Consider the following 25212-nt stretch of genomic DNA (forward strand, 5'->3'; position numbering starts at 1 on the left):
CCTGCTCTGAAGGGGGGCACTTCTCCTCCCATTCTGTGACACCATTGAATTAAGGTAATTGATAGCTGCCACTATTTCTTCAGTGGCCAACTTCCTCACTGGTCCCTGCACCTTACAAATCACACCCTCTTTATTATACTGTAGATACACATTTTACAAGTGTCATACCCAGGATTAGAGACCACAATATTACACTGGAAGCAGACACCTTACTGATGAAGCTGTTTGCTCCTGAATAGGAAATAGGAGAATTTTAACTATATAAAGTTACTTCTCTGACAATTACACGTAACTTCATATAGTTATAATTCTCATGCTTCCTATACAGGAGCAAATAGCTCCATCAGTAAAGCGTCTGCTGTTAGTGTAACAGGTCATGGGTTCTAATCCTGGGTATGACTGCTAAGAAATGTGTGATTTAATATAAAAGACAATTAATTGTATAAATACAGTATATCATTTTTTTCCGAACACTCCATATACACACACACACACACACACACACACACACACACACACACACACACACACACACACACACACACACATAAATAAATTTATCTTAATATAGGAAATAGGGGGGCACCAATATTTATCTTGCCTCCGGGCAACTGTGACGAACTTACGCCACTGCACAAGTACCAGCATGCGGGAGAAAAACGGGCCCGCTGGTACCTGTAGTACTACTGGAAAAAAAATACCCAAATAAAAACAGGACACACACCGTGACTTGTACAACTTTATTACATACTGCCGACACACACATACTTACCTATGTTGACACGAAGCAGTCGGTCCTCTTCTCCAAGTAGAATCCACGGATACCTGAAAATAAAAGATAATTATACTCACCTTCCAGCGTCCAGAGATACATCCACGTCCAGAAAATAATCCAGGTACTTGGCAAAAAAACAAAACGCAAATACCCGTTTCAGCGGACTGAAAGGGGTCCCATATTCACAAATGAGACACCTTTCCCCTAATGCAGAGACCTATATGTGACAGCTGTCACAGAAAGGTCTCTTCAGCCAATGAGCGAGTGCAACGTCCTTGCACTCTGCTGATTGGCTCTGTGCGCGTCTGAGCTGACAGCGCATCGCAAAGCCTCTCCATTACTTTCAATGGTCGGAACTTTGCGGCTAGCGGTGGGGTCACCCGCCGGTAAGCGGCTGACCGCGGGTAACCCCCCCGCTGACGGCAATGTTCCCACCATTGAATATAATGGAGAGGCTTTGCGATGCGCTGTCACAGCACAGACAGCGCACAGCCAATCAGGTGAGCGCTACGTAGTAGCGCTTCCTGATTGGCTGAAGAGACCTCTGACAGGAGTCACGTGGGGTCCCGGCACATTCGGGGAAAGGTGTCTCGTGTGAATATGGGACCCCTTTCAGTCCGCTGGCACGGGTATTTGCGGGTTTTTTTTTTTTGCCAAGTACCTGGATTATTTTCTGGACGCTGGAAGGTGAGTATAATTATCTTTTATTTTCAGGTATCCGTGGATTCTACTTGGAGAAGAGGACCGACTGCTTCGTGTCAACATAGGTAAGTATGTGTGTGTCGGCAGTATGTAATAAAGTTGTACAAGTCACGGTGTGTGTGTCCTGTTTTTATTTGGGTATTTTTTTTCCAGTAGTACTACAGGTACCAGCGGGCCCGTTTTTCTCCCGCATGCTGGTACTTGTGATTCTCCAAGTACCGGCTTGCGGGGAAGGCTTGCTGGGACTTGTAGTACTACTGGAAAAAACAATATTCTTGTCATTTTTCTCAAGGCTATCAGCCTCCCATCCGCAGCCATTGGATGGGGGGGACAGCCTCGGGCTTCACCCCTGGCCCTCGGGTGGCTGGGGGGGGGACCACTTGATTGAAGGGGTCCCCACTCCCCCAGGGTACCCTGGCCAGGGGTGACTAGTTGGATATTTAATGCCACGGCCGCAGGGCACTGTATAAAAGTGACCCCCGGCTGTGGCATTATCTGTCCAGCTAGTGGAGCCCGATGCTGGTGTGAAAAATACGGGGGACCCCTACTCTTTTTGTCCCCCGTATTTTTTGCACCAGCATCAGGCGCAGAGCCCGGTGCTGGTTTTAAAAATACGGGGGATCCTCTGTCAAATTTTTCCCCGCATTTTTAGAACCAGGACCAGCTCGAAGAGCCCGAGGCTGGTTATGCTTTGGAGGGGGGACCCCACGCCATTTTTCCCCGTTTTTTCCCGTTTTTTAAAATAGCGGCAAAATCCGGCAAATCGGCCGTTTTTCGCCCGCGGGAATGTCGAATCCGTTTTTCATTGAATATGGTGAATTCCGGCAGCCACCTGCCGGAATTCACCTGTCGAATTGTGTCGAATTAAAAAACGGCGATAATTTGCCGCGATTCGCCGTGAATTGCATATACCCGTCTATCTTTCTCGATCTTATCTACAATTTTTTCCCTCAGACTCTTACTAAAGACTTAGGAGGAAACTCCAAGTGCTCGGATTTTACAAATGAGATCTGCCGTAGGATACAGGACAGTGACTAATCTAGTCACCAGCCAGCTGACATCACACGCACACCCTATCCTGACCCCATTCATCACAACCTAATCTGCTCTCTGACAGCGAGGCATGTGGGAAATGTGCTGGAGATCACTCTGATGGTGAAACGATCCAAATATTATTCCCAGGTGGTACTGAAATGAGTTTACTGCAGCATATCTTCCAATCAGATGAGAATGAGAGACTTTATACCTGCATCTCACATTCCTTGTTCATCAAGTAGAGAATATGTGCGAATAACATTGACTGACTGTCTAATGATCAAGGTCTCCGAGTTCTTCACATATATTACTGACCAGATGAGTGCTTTATTGGATCCCTGCAGTAATAGAATATATTTATGTATGTAAATCCGCTGTAACACACACTGAAGTACTTGGAAGAGGGAAACCGAAAGACAACCAAAATGTCAAGGTTGGTGTATTCTAGAATTCCATGTAACATGCATTATATTACTCCTGCAACATTGCTTCACTCAATCTTTTCTATAGTCACATCACTCCGTGTAGACACTGCATAAGGTATTATTATTTTATAGAACCTCCAAGTTTTTCTATATACAACCCAGTTTCATTTTACATCCCCTTTTATGTATCATCTAAAGTAGGATAAATACGACTCTAACTCTAGAATTATGGTATATGTGACGCAACAAATTACTGCTCTTGCCACCAGAGGGTGCTGCAGCACATTATTCCACTGTGAGAAAAAGCACAGTCCAAATCAGAGGCCTCCCATATCAATGTCTTGTCTTGCCTTACTCTTTGTTTCGGGAACTTTATTTATTATAATTCTGTGAGTATATACAAGCTGTACTTCCTGTGAACTATTTGCTGCTCTGCGTTTCTATTGCACTTGTTTTTTTTATGCCTATTCATTAAATGTGTGATATGTTCCAAAGAGCCCTCTGAATGTATGCTGTCTACTGCAGACTACAGTTGTGGTGGGCGTGAGAAGTGAGGTTTACAATTATTCTTTACGTTTGCAAATTCGGCTTTGGCATTATGTATAAAACCGCTTGGATTTTACTACAGATGTGTCTGAAGTAAATAAAATAATTTCTAGTGCAGCTGGCATGTTGTCCATTATTTGCATGAAATGTCATTTTCAACTGAAAAATGAGGCATGTTAAAGGTTTTTTTTAAAATAACACTATATTACTATTCCAGGCCTATTGGAGTCCAGTATAAACCAAAAATAGTGTTAAAGTAAAGAAAAAAAAAATCCTCAGTAACCAGCATCCGGTTTACATTTAAATTTGAGGTACAATCTATTATCATCGTATTATCGATGAACCTCAGCTTGCTTGTAAATCTTATGTACAAGCAACAGGGATACACGGTGCCCTCTATAGGTGGTTTGGGTAACAGCTATCAGTGATGTAGAATACCAGTACTCCTAGCCCTACAACACAAGTGCAGAATATGTCAATGTCCAGTACTGCATGTAAATATGGGCACCCCTTATACGGCTCAAGTTTTTCAGCTCTCCTCGCACAAGGACACTAATCTTATTTTTTTTTTTTTTTTTTTTGTCTTGGGAAGGGCTGAGATAGTAGTGTAGAAGGCTTGGCAGTGTTTAAGGCTGCTATATTTGAGGCCTGGAATGTAAAAGCAGCATTGTCATTTAATTAGACAAGGCACAGAGTGTTTAAGGATTTACTGTGCCTTATTTTATTAGTTTTTTTTTTTTTTGTCTAACAGATCTAGTTTACATGATTCTACTAGATATTTCTGTGTTTTTAACATTATGGGTGCACATAGTATTCCGGGAGTGTGCACTTTTAGACCTCGTTAAAGTTCTGTTTCTTTATCAGAGTCGATTATAATTGTTGACCTTGTTGCAGATTGATTGTATAGCAGGGCATTTTGTTTCATATAGCTACAGACCCTCTGCAAGTGAACTCTGTCAGAATGGCAGGATCTCCGCTTTCTGGTGACGACGCAGTCCTGTTATATTGCATAAAATGCCTCCACTACTTCTTTGTATTTTTCCAAGATAACATATCGTTTTATTTTCATTGTTGGTCCTAAATCAATAGAAAAATTTGTAAGAAAGCTAGCATAATTAGGTTTTTCCACAATAATATATAACTCAAGCCTATCATCTGTGAGTCTTTACATAAATCCAGTAATATACATAATTTCCTGGGGGGGAAAAAAAAAAACCAGGATAAAGTAACTTAACAGGTATGTTCTCACCCATTTCACCTCCATCTATGGAGAAATCCTTGGCCAGGATTGCCCATTTCTGGATACACTGGGCATTTGACACTGCTTTGCTGTTGACCTTGTCTATACCTTCCTGAATAGCTCTGTACACTGGCTGGTCCTTCTGTCCCACAATCTCAGACACTGTTGTGGCCTTACTGCCGACTTCCTGGCAAAACCGTATTGCTTCCTGGGTCAAGTTATCCATTGGCTCCAAAGTGTCTAGGTCCACAGTGCTCTGGTGAGAAGAATTGAAAGGTGTACTGCATGCTATGAATGACAAGCTTTAGCTGCTAGATGGAGTATGATACCTTGAGGGTGAGAAGCATTGACAGAAATTTCCTTCTATCTCCAATTAGTACGGCATTGCTCACAATTGGTATAGATCTCTTTACAGCATCTTCTATGAGGATGGGTGGTACATTCTCCCCACCAGCAGTAATTATCAGCTCTGCTTGGACAAAACAGAACTCTTATAAGTAAACATTGTACATAATATTATGTAATCTTTTTTTCTCTGACGTCCTAGTGGATGCTGGGAACTCCGAAAGGACCATGGGGAATAGCGGCTCCGCAGGAGACTGGGCACAAAAGTAAAAGCTTTAGGACTACCTGGTGTGCACTGGCTCCTCCCCCTATGACCCTCCTCCAAGCCTCAGTTAGATTTTTGTGCCCGAACGAGAAGGGTGCACACTAGGTGGCTCTCCTGAGCTGCTTAGTGAAAAAGTTTAAGTATAGGTTTTTTATTTTCAGTGAATCCTGCTGGCAACAGGTTCACTGCACCGAGGGACTAAGGGGAGAAGAAGCGAACTCACCTGCGTGCAGAGTGGATTGGGCTTCTTAGGCTACTGGACATTAGCTCCAGAGGGACGATCACAGGCCCAGCCATGGATGGGTCCCAGAGCCGCGCCGCCGGCCCCCTTACAGAGCCAGAAGACAGAAGAGGTCCGGGAAATCGGCGGCAGAAGACGTCCTGTCTTCAATAAGGTAGCGCACAGCACCGCAGCTGTGCACCATTGCTCTCAGCACACTTCACACTCCGGTCACTGAGGGTGCAGGGCGCTGGGGGGGGGGCGCCCTGAGACGCAATAAAAATACCTTAGATGGCAAAAAAATACATCACATATAGCTCCTGGGCTATATGGATGCATTTAACCCCTGCCAGTTTTTCCTTAAAAAAGCGGGAGAAAGGCAGCCGAGAAGGGGGCGGAGCCTATCTCCTCAGCACACTGGCGCCATTTTCCCTCACAGCTCCGTTGGAGGGAAGCTCCCTGACTCTCCCCTGCAGTCCTGCACTACAGAAACAGGGTAAAACAAGAGAGGGGGGGCACTAATTTGGCAGATAAATCAATACAGCAGCTATATAAGGGAAAAACACTTATATAAGGTTATCCCTGTATATATATATAGCGCTCTGGTGTGTGCTGGCAAACTCTCCCTCTGTCTCCCCAAAGGGCTAGTGGGGTCCTGTCCTCTATCAGAGCATTCCCTGTGTGTGTGCTGTGTGTCGGTACGTTGTGTCGACATGTATGAGGAGGAAAATGGTATGGAGGCGGAGCAATTGCCTGTAATAGTGATGTCACCCCCTAGGGAGTCGACACCTGACTGGATGGTCTTATGGAAGGAATTACGTGATAGCGTCAGCACTTTACAAAAGACTGTTGACGACATGAGACAGCCGGCAAATCAGTTATTACCTGTACAGGCGTCTCAAACACCGTCGGGGGCTCTAAAGCGCCCGTTACCTCAGATGGTCGACACAGACCCAGACACGGACACTGACTCCAGTGTCGACGGTGAGGAAACAAACGTATTTTCCAGTAGGGCCACACGTTACATGATCACGGCAATGAAGGAGGTTTTGAACATTTCTGATACTACAAGTACCACAAAAAAGGGTATTATGTGGGGTGTGAAAAAACTACCCGTAGTTTTTCCTGAATCAGATAAATTAAATGAGGTGTGTGTTGAAGCGTGGGTTTCCCCCGATAAAAAACTGCTAATTTCTAAAAAAATTATTGGCATTATACCCTTTCCCGCCAGAGGTTAGGGCGCGCTGGGAAACACCCCCTAGGGTAGATAAGGCGCTCACACGCTTATCAAAACAAGTGGCGTTACCGTCTCCTGATACGGCCGCCCTCAAGGAACCAGCTGATAGGAAGCTGGAAAATATCCTTAAAAGTATATACACACATACTGGTATTATACTGCGACCAGCAATCGCCTCAGCCTGGATGTGCAGTGCTGGGGTGGCTTGGTCGGATTCCCTGACTGAAAATATTGATACCCTGGACAGGGGCAGTATATTATTAACTATAGAGCATTTAAAGGATGCATTTCTATATATGCGAGATGCACAGAGGGATATTTGCACTCTGGCATCAAGAGTAAGTGCGCTGTCCATTTCTGCCAGAAGAGGGTTATGGACGCGACAGTGGTCAGGTGATGCGGATTCCAAACGGCATATGGAAGTATTGCCGTATAAAGGGGAGGAGTTATTTGGGGTCGGTCTATCGGACCTGGTGGCCACGGCAACGGCTGGGAAATCCACCTTTTTACCCCAGGTCACCTCTCAGCAGAAAAAGACACCGTCTTTTCAGGCTCAGTCCTTTCGTCCCCATAAGGGCAAGCGGGCAAAAGGCCACTCATATCTGCCCCGGGGCAGAGGAAGGGGAAAAAGACTGCAGCAGGCAGCCTCTTCCCAGGAACAGAAGCCCTCCCCCGCTTCTGCCAAGTCCTCAGCATGACGCTGGGGCCTTACAAGCGGACTCGGGCACGGTGGGGGCCCGTCTCAAGAATTTCTGCGCGCAGTGGGCTCACTCGCAAGTGGACCCCTGGATCCTGCAGGTAGTATCTCAGGGGTACAAATTGGAATTCGAGACGTCTCCCCCTCGCCGGTTCCTGAAGTCTGCTTTACCAACGTCTCCCCCCGACAGGGAGGCGGTATTGGAAGCCATTCACAAGCTGTATTCCCAGCAGGTGATAATCAAGGTACCCCTCCTACAACAGGGAAAGGGGTATTATTCCACGCTGCTTGTGGTACCGAAGCCGGACGGCTCGGTGAGACCTATTTTAAATCTGAAATCCTTGAACACTTACATACAAAGGTTCAAATTCAAGATGGAGTCACTCAGAGCAGTGATAGCGAACCTGGAAGAAGGGGACTATATGGTGTCTCTGGACATCAAGGATGCTTACCTCCATGTCCCAATTTGCCCTTCTCACCAAGGGTACCTCAGGTTTGTGGTACAGAACTGTCATTATCAGTTTCAGACGCTGCCGTTTGGATTGTCCACGGCACCCCGGGTCTTTACCAAGGTAATGGCCGAAATGATGATTCTTCTTCGAAGAAAAGGCGTCTTAATTATCCCTTACTTGGACGATCTCCTGATAAGGGCAAGGTCCAGGGAACAGTTAGAGGTCGGAGTAGCACTATCTCAAGTAGTACTACGACAGCACGGGTGGATTCTAAATATTCCAAAATCGCAGCTGATTCCGACGACACGTCTGCTGTTCCTAGGGATGATTCTGGACACAGTCCAGAAAAAGGTGTTTCTCCCGGAGGAGAAAGCCAGGGAGTTATCCGAGCTAGTCAGGAACCTCCTAAAACCAGGCCAAGTGTCAGTGCATCAATGCACAAGGGTCCTGGGAAAAATGGTGGCTTCTTACGAAGCGATTCCATTCGGCAGATTCCACGCAAGAACTTTTCAGTGGGATCTGCTGGACAAATGGTCCGGATCGCATCTTCAGATGCATCAGCGGATAACCCTGTCTCCAAGGACAAGGGTGTCTCTCCTGTGGTGGTTGCAGAGTGCCCATCTTCTAGAGGGCCGCAGATTCGGCATTCAGGACTGGGTCCTGGTGACCACGGATGCCAGCCTGAGAGGCTGGGGAGCAGTCACACAGGGAAGAAATTTCCAGGGCTTGTGGTCAAGCATGGAAACGTCATTTCACATAAATATCCTGGAACTAAGGGCCATTTACAATGCCCTAAGTCAAGCAAGGCCTCTGCTTCAGGGTCAGCCGGTGTTGATCCAGTCGGACAACATCACGGCAGTCGCCTACGTAAACAGACAGGGCGGCACAAGAAGCAGGAGGGCAATGACGGAAGTTGCAAGGATTCTTCGCTGGGCGGAAAATCATGTGATAGCACTGTCAGCAGTGTTCATTCCGGGAGTGGACAACTGGGAAGCAGACTTCCTCAGCAGACACGACCTCCACCCGGGGGAGTGGGGACTTCACCCAGAAGTCTTCCACATGATTGTGAACTGTTGGGAAAAACCAAAGGTGGACATGATGGCGTCCCGCCTCAACAAAAAACTAGACAGATATTGCGCCAGGTCAAGGGACCCTCAGGCAATAGCTGTGGACGCTCTGGTAACACCGTGGGTGTACCAGTCAGTGTATGTGTTCCCTCCTCTGCCTCTCATACCCAAGGTACTGAGAATCATAAGAAGGAGAGGAGTAAGAACTATACTCGTGGCTCCGGATTGGCCAAGAAGGACTTGGTACCCGGAACTTCAAGAGATGCTCACGGAGGACCCGTGGCCTCTACCTCTAAGAAAGGACCTGCTCCAGCAGGGACCCTGTCTGTTCCAAGACTTACCGCGGTTGAACGCCGGATCCTGAAGGAAAAAGGCATTCCGGATGAAGTCATCCCTACCCTGATCAAAGCCAGGAAGGATGTAACTGTGCAACATTATCACCGTATTTGGCGTAAATATGTTGCGTGGTGTGAGGCCAGGAAGGCCCCTACAGAGGAATTTAAACTGGGTCGTTTCCTGCATTTCCTGCAAACAGGACTGTCTATGGGCCTAAAATTAGGGTCCATTAAGGTTCAAATTTCGGCCCTGTCGATTTTCTTCCAAAAAGAACTAGCTTCAGTTCCTGAAGTTCAGACGTTTGTCAAGGGGGTACTGCATATACAGCCTCCTTTTGTGCCTCCAGTGGCACCTTGGGATCTCAATGTAGTTTTGGGGTTCCTAAAATCACATTGGTTTGAACCACTCACCACTGTGGACTTAAAATATCTCACATGGAAAGTGGTAATGCTGTTAGCCCTGGCTTCAGCCAGGCGTGTCTCAGAATTGGCGGCTTTATCCTATAAAAGCCCTTACCTAATTTTTCATACGGACAGGGCAGAATTGAGGACTCGTCCTCAATTTCTCCCTAAGGTGGTTTCAGCGTTTCACTTAAACCAGCCTATTGTGGTACCTGCGGCTACTAGGGACTTGGAGGATTCCAAGTTGCTGGACGTAGTCAGGGCCCTGAAAATATATGTTTCCAGGACGGCTGGAGTCAGAAAATCTGACTCGCTGTTTATCCTGTATGCACCCAACAAGCTGGGTGCTCCTGCTTCTAAGCAGACTATTGCTCGTTGGATTTGTAGTACAATTCAGCTTGCACATTCTGTGGCAGGCCTGCCACAGCCAAAATCTGTAAAAGCCCATTCCACAAGGAAAGTGGGCTCATCTTGGGCGGCTGCCCGAGGGGTCTCGGCTTTACAACTTTGCCGAGCAGCTACTTGGTCAGGGGCAAACACGTTTGCTAAATTCTACAAATTTGATACCCTGGCTGAGGAGGACCTGGAGTTCTCTCATTCGGTGCTGCAGAGTCATCCGCACTCTCCCGCCCGTTTGGGAGCTTTGGTATAATCCCCATGGTCCTTTCGGAGTTCCCAGCATCCACTAGGACGTCAGAGAAAATAAGAATTTACTTACCGATAATTCTATTTCTCATAGTCCGTAGTGGATGCTGGGCGCCCATCCCAAGTGCGGATTGTCTGCAATACTTGTACATAGTTACAAAAATCGGGTTATTATTGTTGTGAGCCATCTTTTCAGAGGCTCCTCTGTTATCATGCTGTTAACTGGGTTCAGATCACAAGTTGTACGGTGTGATTGGTGTGGCTGGTATGAGTCTTACCCGGGATTTAAAATCCTTCCTTATTGTGTACGCTCGTCCGGGCACAGTATCCTAACTGAGGCTTGGAGGAGGGTCATAGGGGGAGGAGCCAGTGCACACCAGGTAGTCCTAAAGCTTTTACTTTTGTGCCCAGTCTCCTGCGGAGCCGCTATTCCCCATGGTCCTTTCGGAGTTCCCAGCATCCACTACGGACTATGAGAAGTAGAATTATCGGTAAGTAAATTCTTTTTTTTTAAATATATATATATATATATCTAGTCAATTATTAATAAGATAAATATACAAAGACATTTGCAGCATTGTAAGTAAACAATAATTGTAGATGGAGAAGTATTTACCATGTTAATTGACATGGTAACTCTAACGTGGGTTAGAATTATCAAAGCTTGGAAAGTGGAGAGAGGTAAAGTACAAACCAATCAGCTTTTAACTGCCATGTTACAGACTGTGTTTGATAAATGTCAGGAGCTGATCAGCTGGTACTTTCTTTCTCCAAGCTGTAATAAATCTCCCCCTGAGTCACTTGCACCACTTCCAACTGTCTTAAGCAGATACTGTACTGTATCTATTCACTGGGTGCGGTATTCAATTCTTTTCACCCCCTTCCACGCCCATTCTGTTTCTGCTGACAGACTTGGTATAATCATTTCCACTTACTACTCCCAGGGTAGCGAGGGCGCCCAATCCTTTACGCAGCTAAACCTGATTACTATGGGTGCGATATGCGCAATAACGGGGATCACTTTAGAAAGGAGATTGGGTGTGATATATCCTTTGAATACCGCCCTCTGAGTCTGTTCCACCTTTTGGGGACTGTACCTTTGAGTCTACCCGTCACCTGCAGAAAGCCTTCAGCATCCATCTTCCCAATGTCTCCTGAGTGTAACCAGCCATCCTTATCAAAGACTTCTTTAGTTTTGGCCTCCATATTTAAGTAACCCATAAAGACCGTCCGGCCCCAGAAACAGATTTCTCCATTTCCCTCTGAGTCCTTGTTGGCAAGTTTCATTTGGCATCCAGGAACCGCCTTACCACAGCTGTAATAAGAAATCTATTTTCAGGAGTCAGAAGTAAATATTGTAACCTGTCAAAGCTTTACTACAGAGCACAGCAGGGTATGTGTACGCGATTCAGCATGTCTGCCGCTCTTATTTATACAGTAGTGTGGCACTCTTATTATGCCCTTCATGGGCACTGACACTGCTGCAGTGCACATTTACTGCAGTGGATTTATAGACACTCATGGATAGTATTTGATGGTATGTCCTTCTTGAACCAGACTTGTTAGTACATTTAATTACTACTATTGCTATTAACAATTTATGGAATGCCAACATTATGTTGCCCTTTTCCACTGAGACCCTCAATTGAGAACAAAACAGTAGTACAACAAGACTGGGGAATAACAGACAGCAAGGTAAGAAGATCTTCATAAAAATAAAAGATTAGAGAGAGACCATCTAAATCTGACAGGGACAGTAAAGGGGGGTACTCACGGAGCGATCGCTGCTTAAAATCTAAGCAATCTGACTAGATTGCTTAGATTTTAAGCAGGATCGCTCCGTGTGTAGCCCCCACAGCGATAGCGATGCGCAGCCCCGCGCATCGCCATCGCTGGTGCTAGATTGGCCTGCCATGCAGGCCAATCTAGCAGGTCGCTCATTTCACCCGCTGGGTGAAATGAGTGGCCCTCCCGTCTCCCCCCACATGCTCAGCACACATTGCGCTGTGCTGAGCGGCGGGAGAGATGTGTGCTGAGCAGTTCGCTCAGCACACATCTCTCCCGCATTGGCTGGTGAGTACCAGCCTTAACTGATCTATATGGAACGAACAACAGATCTCGTATAGTGACGCCCTCTAGTTCACTGTCAAGGCAAGGCTCGCTGAGCCATTGCAAACTATAAGGGCTGATGTCTGACTGTACACACAGGGCTTATATACAAAGCGGCAGCTTTTGTATGCCACGACTTCCCAGCGGTGTGGATGTGAAATTTTAAAGGCACCACTCAGAATAAAGCAGGACATGCTTTATACTGACTAAGTACCGCGGTACTCTGTAAAGCACGCCCTGCTTTACTCTGACTGTGATTGGCACTTTAAAAATTTTCCTCCAACCCACCAGGAAGTCGCCGCATACAAAAGCTGCCGCCTTGTAGATGAAGCCCAGAGAGTCCAAACTGAATGACTTTTTCTGACTGAAATTTAAAAAAAATTTATTAGGAGATTTCTCATTTAATTTAGGCTGGCGAAGTTAACACAAATGTCCTTATGCCCCTCATTAAACTATAAAGGGCTGGCTATGGCATGGAGAAGGGGAACAAATACGCAGTACTTGCTGATAGTGAAGTGTGCATACCTTAAAACAATAATGAACCTAGTTTTACTACATAATCACGCTTGGGGAAAACTCCTGAGTAGTCTGTAATATGGGTTTTTGTCAACTTCAGATTCTTTGTGCTGCTCTGCCTGTAAGCGGTAACGGAACACATACTGCAGTCATCTGAATATCTCCCAGTAGTTCCACAATTTGCTTTAACCAATTGGGTGGAACATAGAAAATTGGGGTGTGGCTTAGAGGATTGTCAGCCTGAGCCAACCAGATGGCGTGGCCAGTGATTGGCATTCCCCTTACAATGAAGGTTGGTGTGCTTCTGCACTGACATAAGAACATGCCAAGAATTGAAAGTGACTACTATGAGATGAGTAGTTCATTACAAATGATGTAAGTAAACTGTACAAGGTTCTCAGGCATGGGCTGTATTTTGCTTAATTGGCTACATGATATAATCTACAAAATGTAATATACATCTCCAATAAAAGTACATTGCTAAAGTAGTAGTCCCATTTATGAGTAATCTAAGAAGAAAGACAATCCAAATGGCAATCTTACCACTGAAAGCGATGGGCATGAGGGCCAGACATAACATGAGGCCCAGATGTCTCACTCATGCCATATGCTTCATACAGTGTAATATTGAGTCCCAGGAAGAATTCCAGTGTTTCCGTGGAGATTGGAGCAGCACCCGAGAAATGTTTCTGGCAGTGAGAAAATCCCATCATCTTGCGGATTTTGGATAGGATCAATAAATCGGCCACAGCTGGGAGAAACATCTTCAGTTCACTAAGAACACATGACAACCACTGATTAAATCTTTCAATAATGTTATAATTAATATGCATATCATTCATCGTTAGCATTTACTACTACAAGTAATTTAAAAATACAAAGTTCATAATGTTGAGTGTGTCTTTTATACAAGTATTTAAGGGATATATTGAGTATAAGTTTTTTTTATTCAATAAATGAAATGTAATATATGGATGTTCTATGTCTTTTCATAATTCTGTATTATGTCCACCATGTCTAAATGTCAACATTCACAATGTCAACACATGAAATTAGGTTTAGGCTAAAATAGGAGTGCTGATATTCATAGTGTGACATTTAACAGTGTCTACATAGTGAATGTCCACATATTGAAAACAGGTTGAGTATCCCTTATCCAAAATCCCATACTTTTGGGTCCCCTACTGAGATAACATATATATTATGTGTGTGTGTGTGTATATATATATATATATATATATATATATATATTTATATATATACCCCATGAAGAAGTCTTGGAGACGAAACGCGTTGGGCCTTCACCCAGAGACCTCCTGCCATATCAGTTAAGATTATATATGCTATTACTCCACTTTTTAAATTAGCTTATTTGCACAGGCAATTTGCACTTTAATTGAGGATCTAACATATGCCCATTCTCTTTTTTAAAAGAACTGTCTTTTTAGAACCATATTTTATGTAAGAGACTCTCCTTTTTTTTTTTAACTTTTAATTAATAATTATTTGTCTCTTTTATTTACATTGCACTTTAAATTCATTCCTAATGTTGTGAAATAAATTAATACAGGTTGAGTATCCCATATCCAAATATTCCGAAATACGGACTTTTTTGAGTGAGAGTGAGATAGTGAAACTTTTGTTTTTTGATGGCTCAATGTACACAAACTTTGTTTAATACACAGTTATTAAAAATATTGTATTAAATGACCTTCAGGCTGTGTGTATAAGGTGTATATGAAACATAAATGAATTGTGTGAATGCAGACACACTTTGTTTAATGCACAAAGTTATAACAAATATTGGCTAAAATGACCTTCAGGCTGTGTGTATAAGGTGTATATAAAACATAAATGCATTCTGTGTTTAGGCTTAGGTCCCATCTCCATAATATCTCATTATGGTATGCAATTATTCCAAAATACGGAAAAATCCGATATCCAAAATACCTCTGGTCCCAAGCATTTTGGATAAGGGATACTCAACCTGTAATATATTTTTATAAATCTCATACATCTTTTTATTATATTTATTATATTTGGCAACATATAAACACCTTAGGTCGCTCATACCCCTATCCGGTATCCCTATATATATATATATATATATATATATATATATATATATATATAATAAATAAATAAATAAAAAAATCAATCTACCAATGTGTGATTTTGGATAAGGGGTACTCAACCTGTATCTACATTCCATATCACACTGCATTAGACCAGTCGCTTAGCACTCTGTTTTAGGACTTTCCATCTCGTGGTCCCAGAGTCCTCCCTGACAGTCCACATAGACTAATGTATCCTTTTCAAAAGCAGTATTTGGATCGTACACATATGCTTAACATATATGTGAACTGTGTCATGTTCAGTATGTTCCAATTTATGCAGATACTTGGTCACCACTGCTCATCAGAAGTGTAATTAGTCCAAGCCTCAGACTGTTTCACCTTTGTTGGTTTCAAGTTCATTACTATGTAATTAAGAGAGTAAGGATATTATTATTGTTTTCTTCTAATACATCAGTAGCCAAGCCATGTTGTAAAATGTTTAGTTGTATTCTATGTATCTCATACTTCCTTGATGGGCCCAGGTTCTTCTCCAAGCTAACAGACATTGCCCAGGACAGCATCTTTCTCCTGACGGCTCCTTGTGCTGACACCTCTTTAATGCGCTCCATGATCTTCTCCCACACTCTAGGGACCCCCATGTGCGATGTGGGCTGTGCCTCCCTCAGTGTGTCCACCAGCGTCCCCTGTTACCCACATCACAGGACAAATATTGGTAAAACGCAAGAAGAATATTTTTTCAACAAGAACAATTTAATAAATAATTTCTGTAAACTGTAGCATGTCTAAGAAGAAATAAGATGTCGAAAATCCAGAGGGATCAAGATGAGACCAGAACAAAAGAGCACACACATTTTTAAAGAGTCAGAGAAGGGTTTGAGACAAATACTTCATTGCAAGATAAGGCTGTGCGTATCGTCATGGTTCTCCCAGGTTAGCACATTTTCAATAATATGTCTGGACCATGTACGTTTTTGTTTTAATATGATGATAATCATAATACCAATACCGCTATAGTCATGGGCATAGCCAGAACTTTGTGGGCCCCAACGTTTTGAAGGGGCCCCTGCTGCAATACTTCTAGAGAGAGACCTCCACAGCAGTTGTTCATTTTCTCTTAAGTTCTAGAGGATACTGGGGTCCATTTAGTACCATGGGGTACAGACGGGTCCACTAGGAGACATGGGCACTTTAAGAATTTGATAGTGTGGGCTGGCTTCTCCCTCTATGCCACTCCTACCAGACTCAGTTTAGAAAATGTGCCCGGAGGAGCCGGTCACGTTGAAGGAAGCTCCTGAAGAGTTTTCTGCATTTATTTTCTATGTTTGTTATTTTCAGGCAGGGCTGGTTGGCACCAGCCTGCCTGCTACGTGGGTCTTATGGGGGGGGGGGGGGATATGGCCCAACCTCTTGAAGGGTTAATGGTCCCATTTCCCGCTGACAGGACACTGAGCTCCTGAGGAAACTATTCACAAGCCCCACCACGGTGAGTGTACATTCCCGCAGCACGCCGCCAACCCTAACAAAGCCAGAAGAATGAAGAGTGGTGAGTACTGAGCTGGCGTTCCGGCTAGCGGGGCGCCGGCCATTATGGCTTCATAAGGGTACGGAGACCTACGGCTTCTACACGGGGCGGAATGCGTCTCCGGACACAGTACACAACTGCATCCCTGTACACTGTAGATAGTACCCGTACTGGCACAACAGCCTTAAAACGGTTTTCTCCATTTTAAGCGCCAGATCCTCTGCCAGTATAAAAAAAGCGGGAAGACCGCGCGCCATTGAAGGGGCGGGGCATCACTATGAGAGTATCCAGCAGCTCACCAGCAGCATTTTCACTCTGCAGTGGACACAGACGCTGACAGGACAGGGACGCGCAGCTCCTCCAGTGTGACTCCAGATTACCTCAACGGTACCAGGAGGTCATAGCAGGGGGGCAGCAACTATTAGTGTACTCAGGATACTTAGTCTGCGACCCGGCTAAGCTTGGCATTAGCGATAAGGGCGCGGTGGGGGCTAGCTTCAAACAACTCTGTCTCTCCCTGAAGGGCTCTTTGTGGGTTAATTGTGCTTAACCTTTCCTGTGTGTGTGTGTGTGTGCGCGCGTGCGTGCGTGCGTGCGCTCTGTCACATTTACATTATGTCAGGCAAAGAGTGTGTCTCTTGTACCGCAGAGTGTTCCTTTTCACCAGGGGGCTCACTACTGGGTACTCAGGGTTCACAAACTAGCGGGGCTCAACCGGAATGGGTTAATTCTCTTAAGGGAATTATCTCAACTCTTTCTACAAAATTTTCCCGCAATTAGAAAGAGATGTAATACTTAAAACAGACTGTGGATGAGTTTATGAACAGAGACACAGTCCCCAAAACAGCGTCTCACTCCCCTCCCCATTTGTCCGCAAAAGTGATCTCTGGCCTATATCCTGCAGTCTGACTCTGACAGGTCAGACATGGAGGAGGGGGAGGTGGACTCGGGGGAATAGGGGCTCTTATAGAGGCTATCAGAGATATTCTGCACATTCCTGTTAAGGTGTCAGAGGAGTGTGAGGAATCTTATTTTGATGTAAAAAAGAAGTCCTCAGTTACTTTTCCTGTGTCAAAGGAATTAAATGCCCTGTTTGAAGAACCATGTGTAAATCCTGATAAGAAGTTTCAGTTCCTTAAAAGGTTGCTCTCATATTTTCCTCTTTTCTCTGGAGGATAGGAAAAAAATTAGAAAATCCACCGATAGTGGACGCATCAGTCTCTAGGCTGTCCCGTAAAATTGTACTGCCTGTTCCTGGTGCATCCTCCCTGAAAGATATGGCTGAGCATAAAGTTGAGACTACACTCAAATCATTGTACACAGCTGGTGTGGAGGCCCAAAGACCCACTATTGCATGTGCGTGGATCACTAAAGCCATTGCTAAATGGTCAGGTAACCTAATTGAGGGGTTAGAGTCCTTATCTAGGGGGGATGTGGTCTTACTCCTGCAGCATATACAGGACTCTGCGATCTTTATGGTGGAAGCCATAAAGGAAATAGGCGTGCTTATCGCACACACCACCGCTATGGCAGTGTCGGCATGCAGGGGCTTATAACTACGCCAGTGGACTGCTGACATGGATTCCAGGAAAGGCGTGGAAGGCCTACCATTCACAGGAGATGAATTAGACAAATGGATCCCCACAGTTACTGCGGGTAAGCCTACGTATCTTCCTTCCATAGCCCCCTCACCCAAGAAGACTAATTTAGCTTCTAAGTCTCAGTCCTTTCGGACGGCCAAGTTCAAGGGCAAATCCAGAGGTGCTTCTACGTCCTCCAGAGGTGCAAGAGGTAAATCACGCATACCAGCAAGTGCTCAGAAACAGAGCTCAGGCTCTGCTTCCTCAAATTCTTCAGCATGACGATGGACCGCAAAGCATGGAAGGCTGTCCGGTGGGAGCCTAACTACAATTCTTCAGTCAGATCTGGTCAAATTCGTACCAGAATCCATGGGTCATAGATCTTATTTCCCAGGGCTACAGACTGGAGTTCCAAAGGCTCCCACTTCACAGATTCTTCAAATCAGGCTTGCCAATTTCACAAGAGGAGGCAAGTATAACTTTACAGCATGCCATCCAAAAACTGGTTCAGACTCAGGTCATTGTTCCAGTTCTACCTCATCTACTAAACAAGGGATATTATTCCAACTTGTTTGTAGTACCAAAGCCGGATGGTTCGGTGAGACCACTTCTGAACCTCAAGTCTTTGAACCCGTACTTACGAGTGTTCAAATTCAAGGGGAAGTCTCTGAGAGAGGTGATCTCAGGTCTGGAGAAGGGGGAATTCCTAGTTTCTCTGGATATCAAGGATGCGTACCTTCATATTCGGATCTGGCTTATCTCCGGTTTGCACTGTAGGACTGTCACTACCAGTTCCAGGCCCTGCCATTTGGTTTCACCACGGCACCGAGGGTGTTCACCAAGGTGATGGCAGAGATGATGTTTCTACTCTGCAAATGGGGAGTGAACATAATTCCGTACCTGGACGATCCGGATCTCCGGATAAAGGCACCGTCCAGGAAAAGGTTGCTGGACAGCATTGCTCTCTCAATCAAACTCCTCCAGGATCACGGGTGGATTCTGAACCTGCCGAAATCTCACCTAGAGCCAACACAGAGGCTCCCATTCTTGGGAATGATACTGGACACGGAGTCACAAAAGGTGTTCCTTCCGTTGGAAAAGGCATTAATAATCCAGTCAATGGTTTGCTATGCCCTGAAGCCAACCTGGGTGTCTGTGCATCTGTGCATTCACATTCTGGGGGAAATTGTGGCCTCTTACGAGGCACTTCAATACGGAAGGTTTCACGCAAGACCCTTCCAGCTCAATCTGTTAGACAAATGGTCCGGATCACATCTTCACATGCACCTGATGATCCGTCTATAGCCAAAAGCCAGGCTCTCCCTTCTGTGGTGGCTACAGTCTTCTCACCTCGTCGCAGGACGGAGGTTCGGAATTCAGAACTGGATTCTGTTAATCACAGAAGCAAGCCTCAGAGGTTGGGGAGCAGTCACTCAGGGGGTGCAGTTTCAGGGAAGATGGTCAAGTCAGGAAGTCATCCTTCCATTCAACATTCTGGAGGTGGCGATAGAGGCCCTGACAACTCCATGGGTTTATCAGATGGTGTACGTGTTTCCTCCACTTCCACTGATCCCAAGAGTTCTAAAATGAATAAAAAGGGAAAAGGTTCAAGCAATGCTCATTGCTCCAGACTGGCCAAGAACGGCCTGATATGCGGGCCTTCTGGAGATGCTCAGGACTTACCACAGCTACGTTTGACGGCATGGAAATTGAATGGCTGATTCTAGCCAGGAGAGGGATCCCTAACAAGGTTATTCTGACTTGATCCAAGCCAGGAAGGGGGTAACATCTAAGCATTACCACCGTATTTGGAAGAAATACGTCTCTTGGTGTGAGAGCAGAAATTATTCTGCGGTGGAATTTCATCTGGGACGTTTCCTGCTTTTTCTGCAGGCATGTGTGGATGTGGGCCTACGTCTGGGCTCTATAAAAGTCCAGATGTCGGCCTTGTCCATTTTCTTTCAGAAACAATTGGCTTCTCTTCCTGAAGTCCAGACGTTATTGAAAGGTGTTCTGCACATCCAACCTCCCTTTGTGCCTCCCACGGCACCTTGGGATCTCAATGTGGTGCTTCAGTTCCTATAATCAGAATGGTTTGAGCCTTTACATGAGGTGGACGTAAGATATCTTACGTGGAAGACCGTCCTTGGCGTCAGCAAGACGTGTGTCTGAGCTGAGGGCTTTGTCTCACAAAAGTCCCTATTTAATTTTCCATGAGGACAGAGCTGAACTCGTCAGCCATTTCTTCCTAAAGTGGTGTCCGCATATCACATCAACCAACCTATTGTGGTTCCGGTTGTCACGGACACCTCTGTCTTTGGATGTTGTGAGGTCTTTGAAGGTGTTTGTGAACAGAACAGCTCGTCTCAGAAAGACGGACTCGCTGTTTGTTCTTTATGATCCCAATAAGATTGCGTGTCGTGCTTCAAAGCAGACAATTGCACGCTGGATCAGACTTACTATCCAGCATGCTTATTCCGCGGCAAGTTTGCCATGTCCAAAATCTGTACAGGCCCACTCTACTAGATCAGTGGGTTCTTCCTGGGTGGCTGCCCGGGGGGGTCTCTGCTTTGCAGCTCTGCCTAGCAGCTACTTGGTCAGTTTCGAACACGTTTGTTAAGTTCTACAAGTTCGATACTTTGGCCTCTGAGGACGTTCAGTTTGGTCAATCAGTTCTGCAGGAACCTCAGCACTCTCCCACCCGGTTTGGGAGCTTTGGTACATCCCCATGGTACTAAATGGACCCCAGTATCCTCTAGGAAGTAAAAGAAAATAGATTTTGAATTACCTACCGGTAAATCCTTTTCTCGTAGTCTGTAGAGGATACTGAGCGCCCACCCAGTGCTTCGTTCTTCCTGCACTGTTACTTGGTTAAGTAATGTTGGTTCAGCCGTTGCTGTTCCTGTTTCAAGTTTGGTTAGCTTGGCTTTCCTCTTGTTGTGTGTGCTGGTTCGGAATCTCACCACTATCCTTATCTATCCTTCTCTCGAAGTATGTCGTCTCCTCGGGCACAATTTCCTAGACTGAGTCTGGTAGGAGGGGCATAGAGGGAGGAGCCAGCCCACACTATCAAATTCTTAAAGTGCCCATGGCTCCTAGTGGACCCGTCTATACTCCATGGTACTAAATGGACCCCAGTATCCTCTACGGACTACGAGATAAGGATTTACCGGTAGGTAATTAAAATACTATTTTCTTTTTCATAGTAGTGCCCTAGTTCACATTGTCACATTACTGTTACTGCCATTACACATCATGACATTAACCACTTAACTGACAATTTTTCCCTTCATAACATTGCTGTTGTTTTTTTTTATTTTATTATTTAATATACTTTAAAAAAAAAAGCATTTTTTTTTTAAATATTTAAATATTATATTATGCAGAACAGATCTCCTCATCAAAAACTGGGGGACACAGTGTGGCGGCACAGTCGTATGTGATTGGACCATACCAGTTAAGTGGTAAAAGAGGAGATTTATCAAACCTTAGAAATAGCTGGTACACACTGGAGGCTGGAGCGATTGCGTTCCAAAATGATGTTTTGCAACGACATATTGCTTACATGGCTCATTGTTTTCCCTGGCCTGTGTGCTCCTGCGGTTGCTACCGATATATGCTAGGTTTGATGTGCTGCACTTCAAACCTAGCGTCCTGGTTTATGCTAATGAACGGAACATGGTTGTTAGGTTCTTCATTAACATCGTGCCAGTGTGTACTGGCAATCCCCGCTGATGGGCATTCGTTCCATTGTCAGAATGAATACCCATTGCTACAGTGTGCACCCAGCTTTAGAGTGGAGAAGTTGCTCAAATTGAACAGTTTCTAAGGCCAGGTACAGTAAAGGCTGTTATTTTAAATTATCAAGCTAATTGGGATCCTGTGTAAGTTTTTTTAAAACAAAATCTAATCAGAGCTTTAACAATATAGCCTTAAACATAAGCCTAACCCTAACCCTAGATATACTATTACCACCAGCTCCAGCCTAAAAAAAAAAAGCTACTTACCGGTATGTTCATAGGGTATAGGTGAAACGCATTGGAAACTTACCAACTGATATCCTATTTTACTCTTTTCAAATTGAGGAACCATTGGGTCTGATATCTTTAAGGGGAAGCTCTGACAACTTACCACCATCCATATATGCTTGGGCATTTAAGTTAAGCTGTTTTTTTTTTTTTATTCTTTTTATGCTCAATTGTTGTATGTATTCTAAATAAAATGGCCCCATTTGATATATTTACATGCTGCACTTTGGAGCTATATTTGTGATTACTTTGAGGCTATGGAGTTCAAGTATAAGTGGACATATAAGAAATTAAGAGATCTTCTTACTGGCACTGAATAGCTTGATCTGCAGGGACTTCGTTGATGTGCATTTAGTACTAAGATATCTGGTATGCAGATTATATACAATTTTTTTGGAACATACCAAAGTCTTAATTATTACACTAGCAGGTGCTTGTTCTTTCTATTGTTTACAAATGTAGGATATATCAACACTTTTTAAAGCGCTGGGACTGGGAGGGTTTGCTTAAACGGTATGCGGTTAGCATATCACTCGTTAGGATCCTGTTAGGGCCACAATACCGCCGCTGGTATACCGGCGAGGTAGGTGATTCCCCCTCTATGGGTGTCCATGACACCCATGGAGGAAGTACAGAACCTGTGGCGAGCGCAGCGAGCACGCAAGGGGCTTCGTTGTGCTCACTCCTCCTGATGGCATTCTACCGTTTGGGATGCTGATGTCGGGTTGGGGCTGTGAGACCGGCGGTCGGGATCCTGGAGGTCAGCATACCAACCCCGGGATCCCGACCGCAGAAAGCTGGCGGGGGAAAGCGTACCTCGCAGCGGGCTCAGTGGCTCGCTGCGCTCGCCAGAGGTTCAATTATCTGATGGTGAGTTTGAGCTCACAATATATAGCTAGCATTTGGTCAAGGCCATGTATATGTTATAGTGCTCCAATAAACTTAATTGACTGCTAGAAAAAAAGCATTTGACAAGAGATGTTTAAGCAGCCCACATTTTTGCAAGCATAAATATCTCCCACTTCTGGATATAATATAACAAGCAAGCTTAACATGCAGATCTTGTTGGGTAAAGAGGATGTGGATTAATGGATCAATAATGGATAGATAGACAATTAACAGATCAACACCGACAGTTCAACAGGGTCATTAGAGGTTGACTAAAAGTAAATCGACATTCTTTTCACTGTGTCTACCATTTGTTTGTCGATTTTTGCTGTTTAGTTTCCTTCCGTGTCATGTCAATGATTTGTCCTTGTCAATCATCTTTTTTTTTTTTTTTTGGGTCAACCTTGTGTCTTTGTTGATCAACCTTCTTGTTGTCGATTAAGTGGTGTAGATCTTTCCATTGCCAATCTTTGTCAAATTGATCCGTCATCCAGATACCGGATAAAGCACCCAATATCCCTAAAGTTTTGTGAGTTTATTTTCTTTTTGTAAATACCTTAAGAGCATCTGGATTTGCAAAGTAGATATGTTCTCCCCATTTGATGCCAGTCCACAGGTCATATATCTGGGCAGCAATGTGACTGAGTGGTAGGTAACTGACAATAGACTCCTGTTGGATTTCAGCAGGCTGCATATCCCCAGCACGACTGGCCTGAGCCGCTGTCCAGGTGATCTGTGTAGAGCGTAATCTAACATAGAACCAAACGGTATTCTTCCCAATGTTTCATAATAAACATTGTGTCTGATATTGCAGAATGTTATATGTGCTAAGGTGAAGAAATATTGATAAAAGGGTAATGAGTACTATGCAGTGATTAAGGACACTTTAGAAATGTGGTAATAAAAAAATCATTAGCAACTTATTTAAAAAAACGTATTAGTCATCTGGTATATAAATAAAAGGAGTACATTATACAAAGCTTAGTATTTAAAGGGCAATTAAACATATGAGCATAATGTTTCCTATATGGCCAAAACATGATATTTACAACAACTTTACATATCTGAGTTTTTTATAAAAGTAGTAATTTAGAAGAACAAGAAAGCATGTGCATCAATTGTTCAGATATTTCTTCACATTTGTTGTGACTTCACTGGCCATACTTTGCATTTAATCCTTCACATCTACAGTATATGAATCATGTATGTTACCTAGGAGGCTGCAAGTCAGCCACTCAGAGTCATGCCCAGAGTTTGCCCCGTAGCGATTGATGTGATGAAAGGAGATCAAGAGTCTCAATTAGCATTTTAATGCCCAGATTTATCAAGCCTTGGAGAGTGATAAATAGCACAGTGATAAAGTACCAATCAATCAGCTCCTAACTGTCATTTCTCTATCGTCCTAGTGGATGCTGGGGTTCCTGAAAGGACCATGGGGAATAGCGGCTCCGCAGGAGACAGGGCACAAAAAGTAAAGCTTTAGGATCAGGTGGTGTGCACTGGCTCCTCCCCCTATGACCCTCCTCCAAGCCTCAGTTAGATTTTTGTGCCCGGCCGAGAAGGGTGCAATCTAGGTGGCTCTCCTAAAGAGCTGCTTAGAAAAGTTTAGCTTAGGTTTTTTATTTTACAGTGAGTCCTGCTGGCAACAGGATCACTGCAACGAGGGACTTAGGGGAGAAGAAGTGAACTCACCTGCGTGCAGGATGGATTGGCTTCTTGGCTACTGGACATTAGCTCCAGAGGGACGATCACAGGTACAGCCTGGATGGTCACCGGAGCCTCGCCGCCGGCCCCCTTGCAGATGCTGAAACGAGAAGAGGTCCAGAATCGGCGGCAGAAGACTCCTCAGTCTTCTTAAGGTAGCGCACAGCACTGCAGCTGTGCGCCATTTTCCTCTCAGCACACTTCACACGGCAGTCACTGAGGGTGCAGGGCGCTGGGAGGGGGGCGCCCTGGGAGGCAAATGAAAACCTTTTTTGGCTAAAAATACCTCACATATAGCCTCCAGGGGCTATATGGAGATATTTAACCCCTGCCAGAATCCGTTAAGAGCGGGAGACGAGGCCGCCGAAAAAGGGGCGGGGCCTATCTCCTCAGCACACA

The 25212-nt window shown here is 44.7% G+C and overlaps 2 protein-coding genes across 5 annotated transcripts in view; one reads left to right on the plus strand and one right to left on the minus strand.

The window, feature by feature from the left end:
* The window catches only part of IDH3A (isocitrate dehydrogenase (NAD(+)) 3 catalytic subunit alpha), a 110455-nt gene extending 106855 nt beyond the window's left edge, over positions 1–3600 (plus strand). For all 3 annotated transcript variants that reach the window (XM_063926558.1, XM_063926560.1, XM_063926559.1), the window contains exon 11: positions 2432–3600. In XM_063926558.1, the coding sequence (XP_063782628.1) occupies positions 2432–2515 (84 nt within the window). In that variant the 3' untranslated portion in view covers positions 2516–3600. The remainder of the gene's footprint in view (positions 1–2431) is intronic.
* Positions 3601–4041: 441 nt separating this feature from the next.
* The window catches only part of ACSBG1 (acyl-CoA synthetase bubblegum family member 1), a 149852-nt gene continuing 128681 nt past the window's right edge, over positions 4042–25212 (minus strand). For both annotated transcript variants that reach the window (XM_063926556.1, XM_063926557.1), the window contains 7 exons: positions 23666–23842; positions 15596–15774; positions 13557–13787; positions 11486–11703; positions 5053–5192; positions 4733–4979; positions 4042–4560 (listed from right to left, as the gene is read on the minus strand). In XM_063926556.1, coding sequence (XP_063782626.1) covers positions 4484–4560; positions 4733–4979; positions 5053–5192; positions 11486–11703; positions 13557–13787; positions 15596–15774; positions 23666–23842 — 1269 coding nt within the window. In that variant the 3' untranslated portion in view covers positions 4042–4483. The remainder of the gene's footprint in view (positions 4561–4732; positions 4980–5052; positions 5193–11485; positions 11704–13556; positions 13788–15595; positions 15775–23665; positions 23843–25212) is intronic.

This window comes from Pseudophryne corroboree, chromosome 6 (assembly GCF_028390025.1).
Source record: "Pseudophryne corroboree isolate aPseCor3 chromosome 6, aPseCor3.hap2, whole genome shotgun sequence".
Lineage (NCBI taxonomy): Eukaryota > Metazoa > Chordata > Amphibia > Anura > Myobatrachidae > Pseudophryne > Pseudophryne corroboree.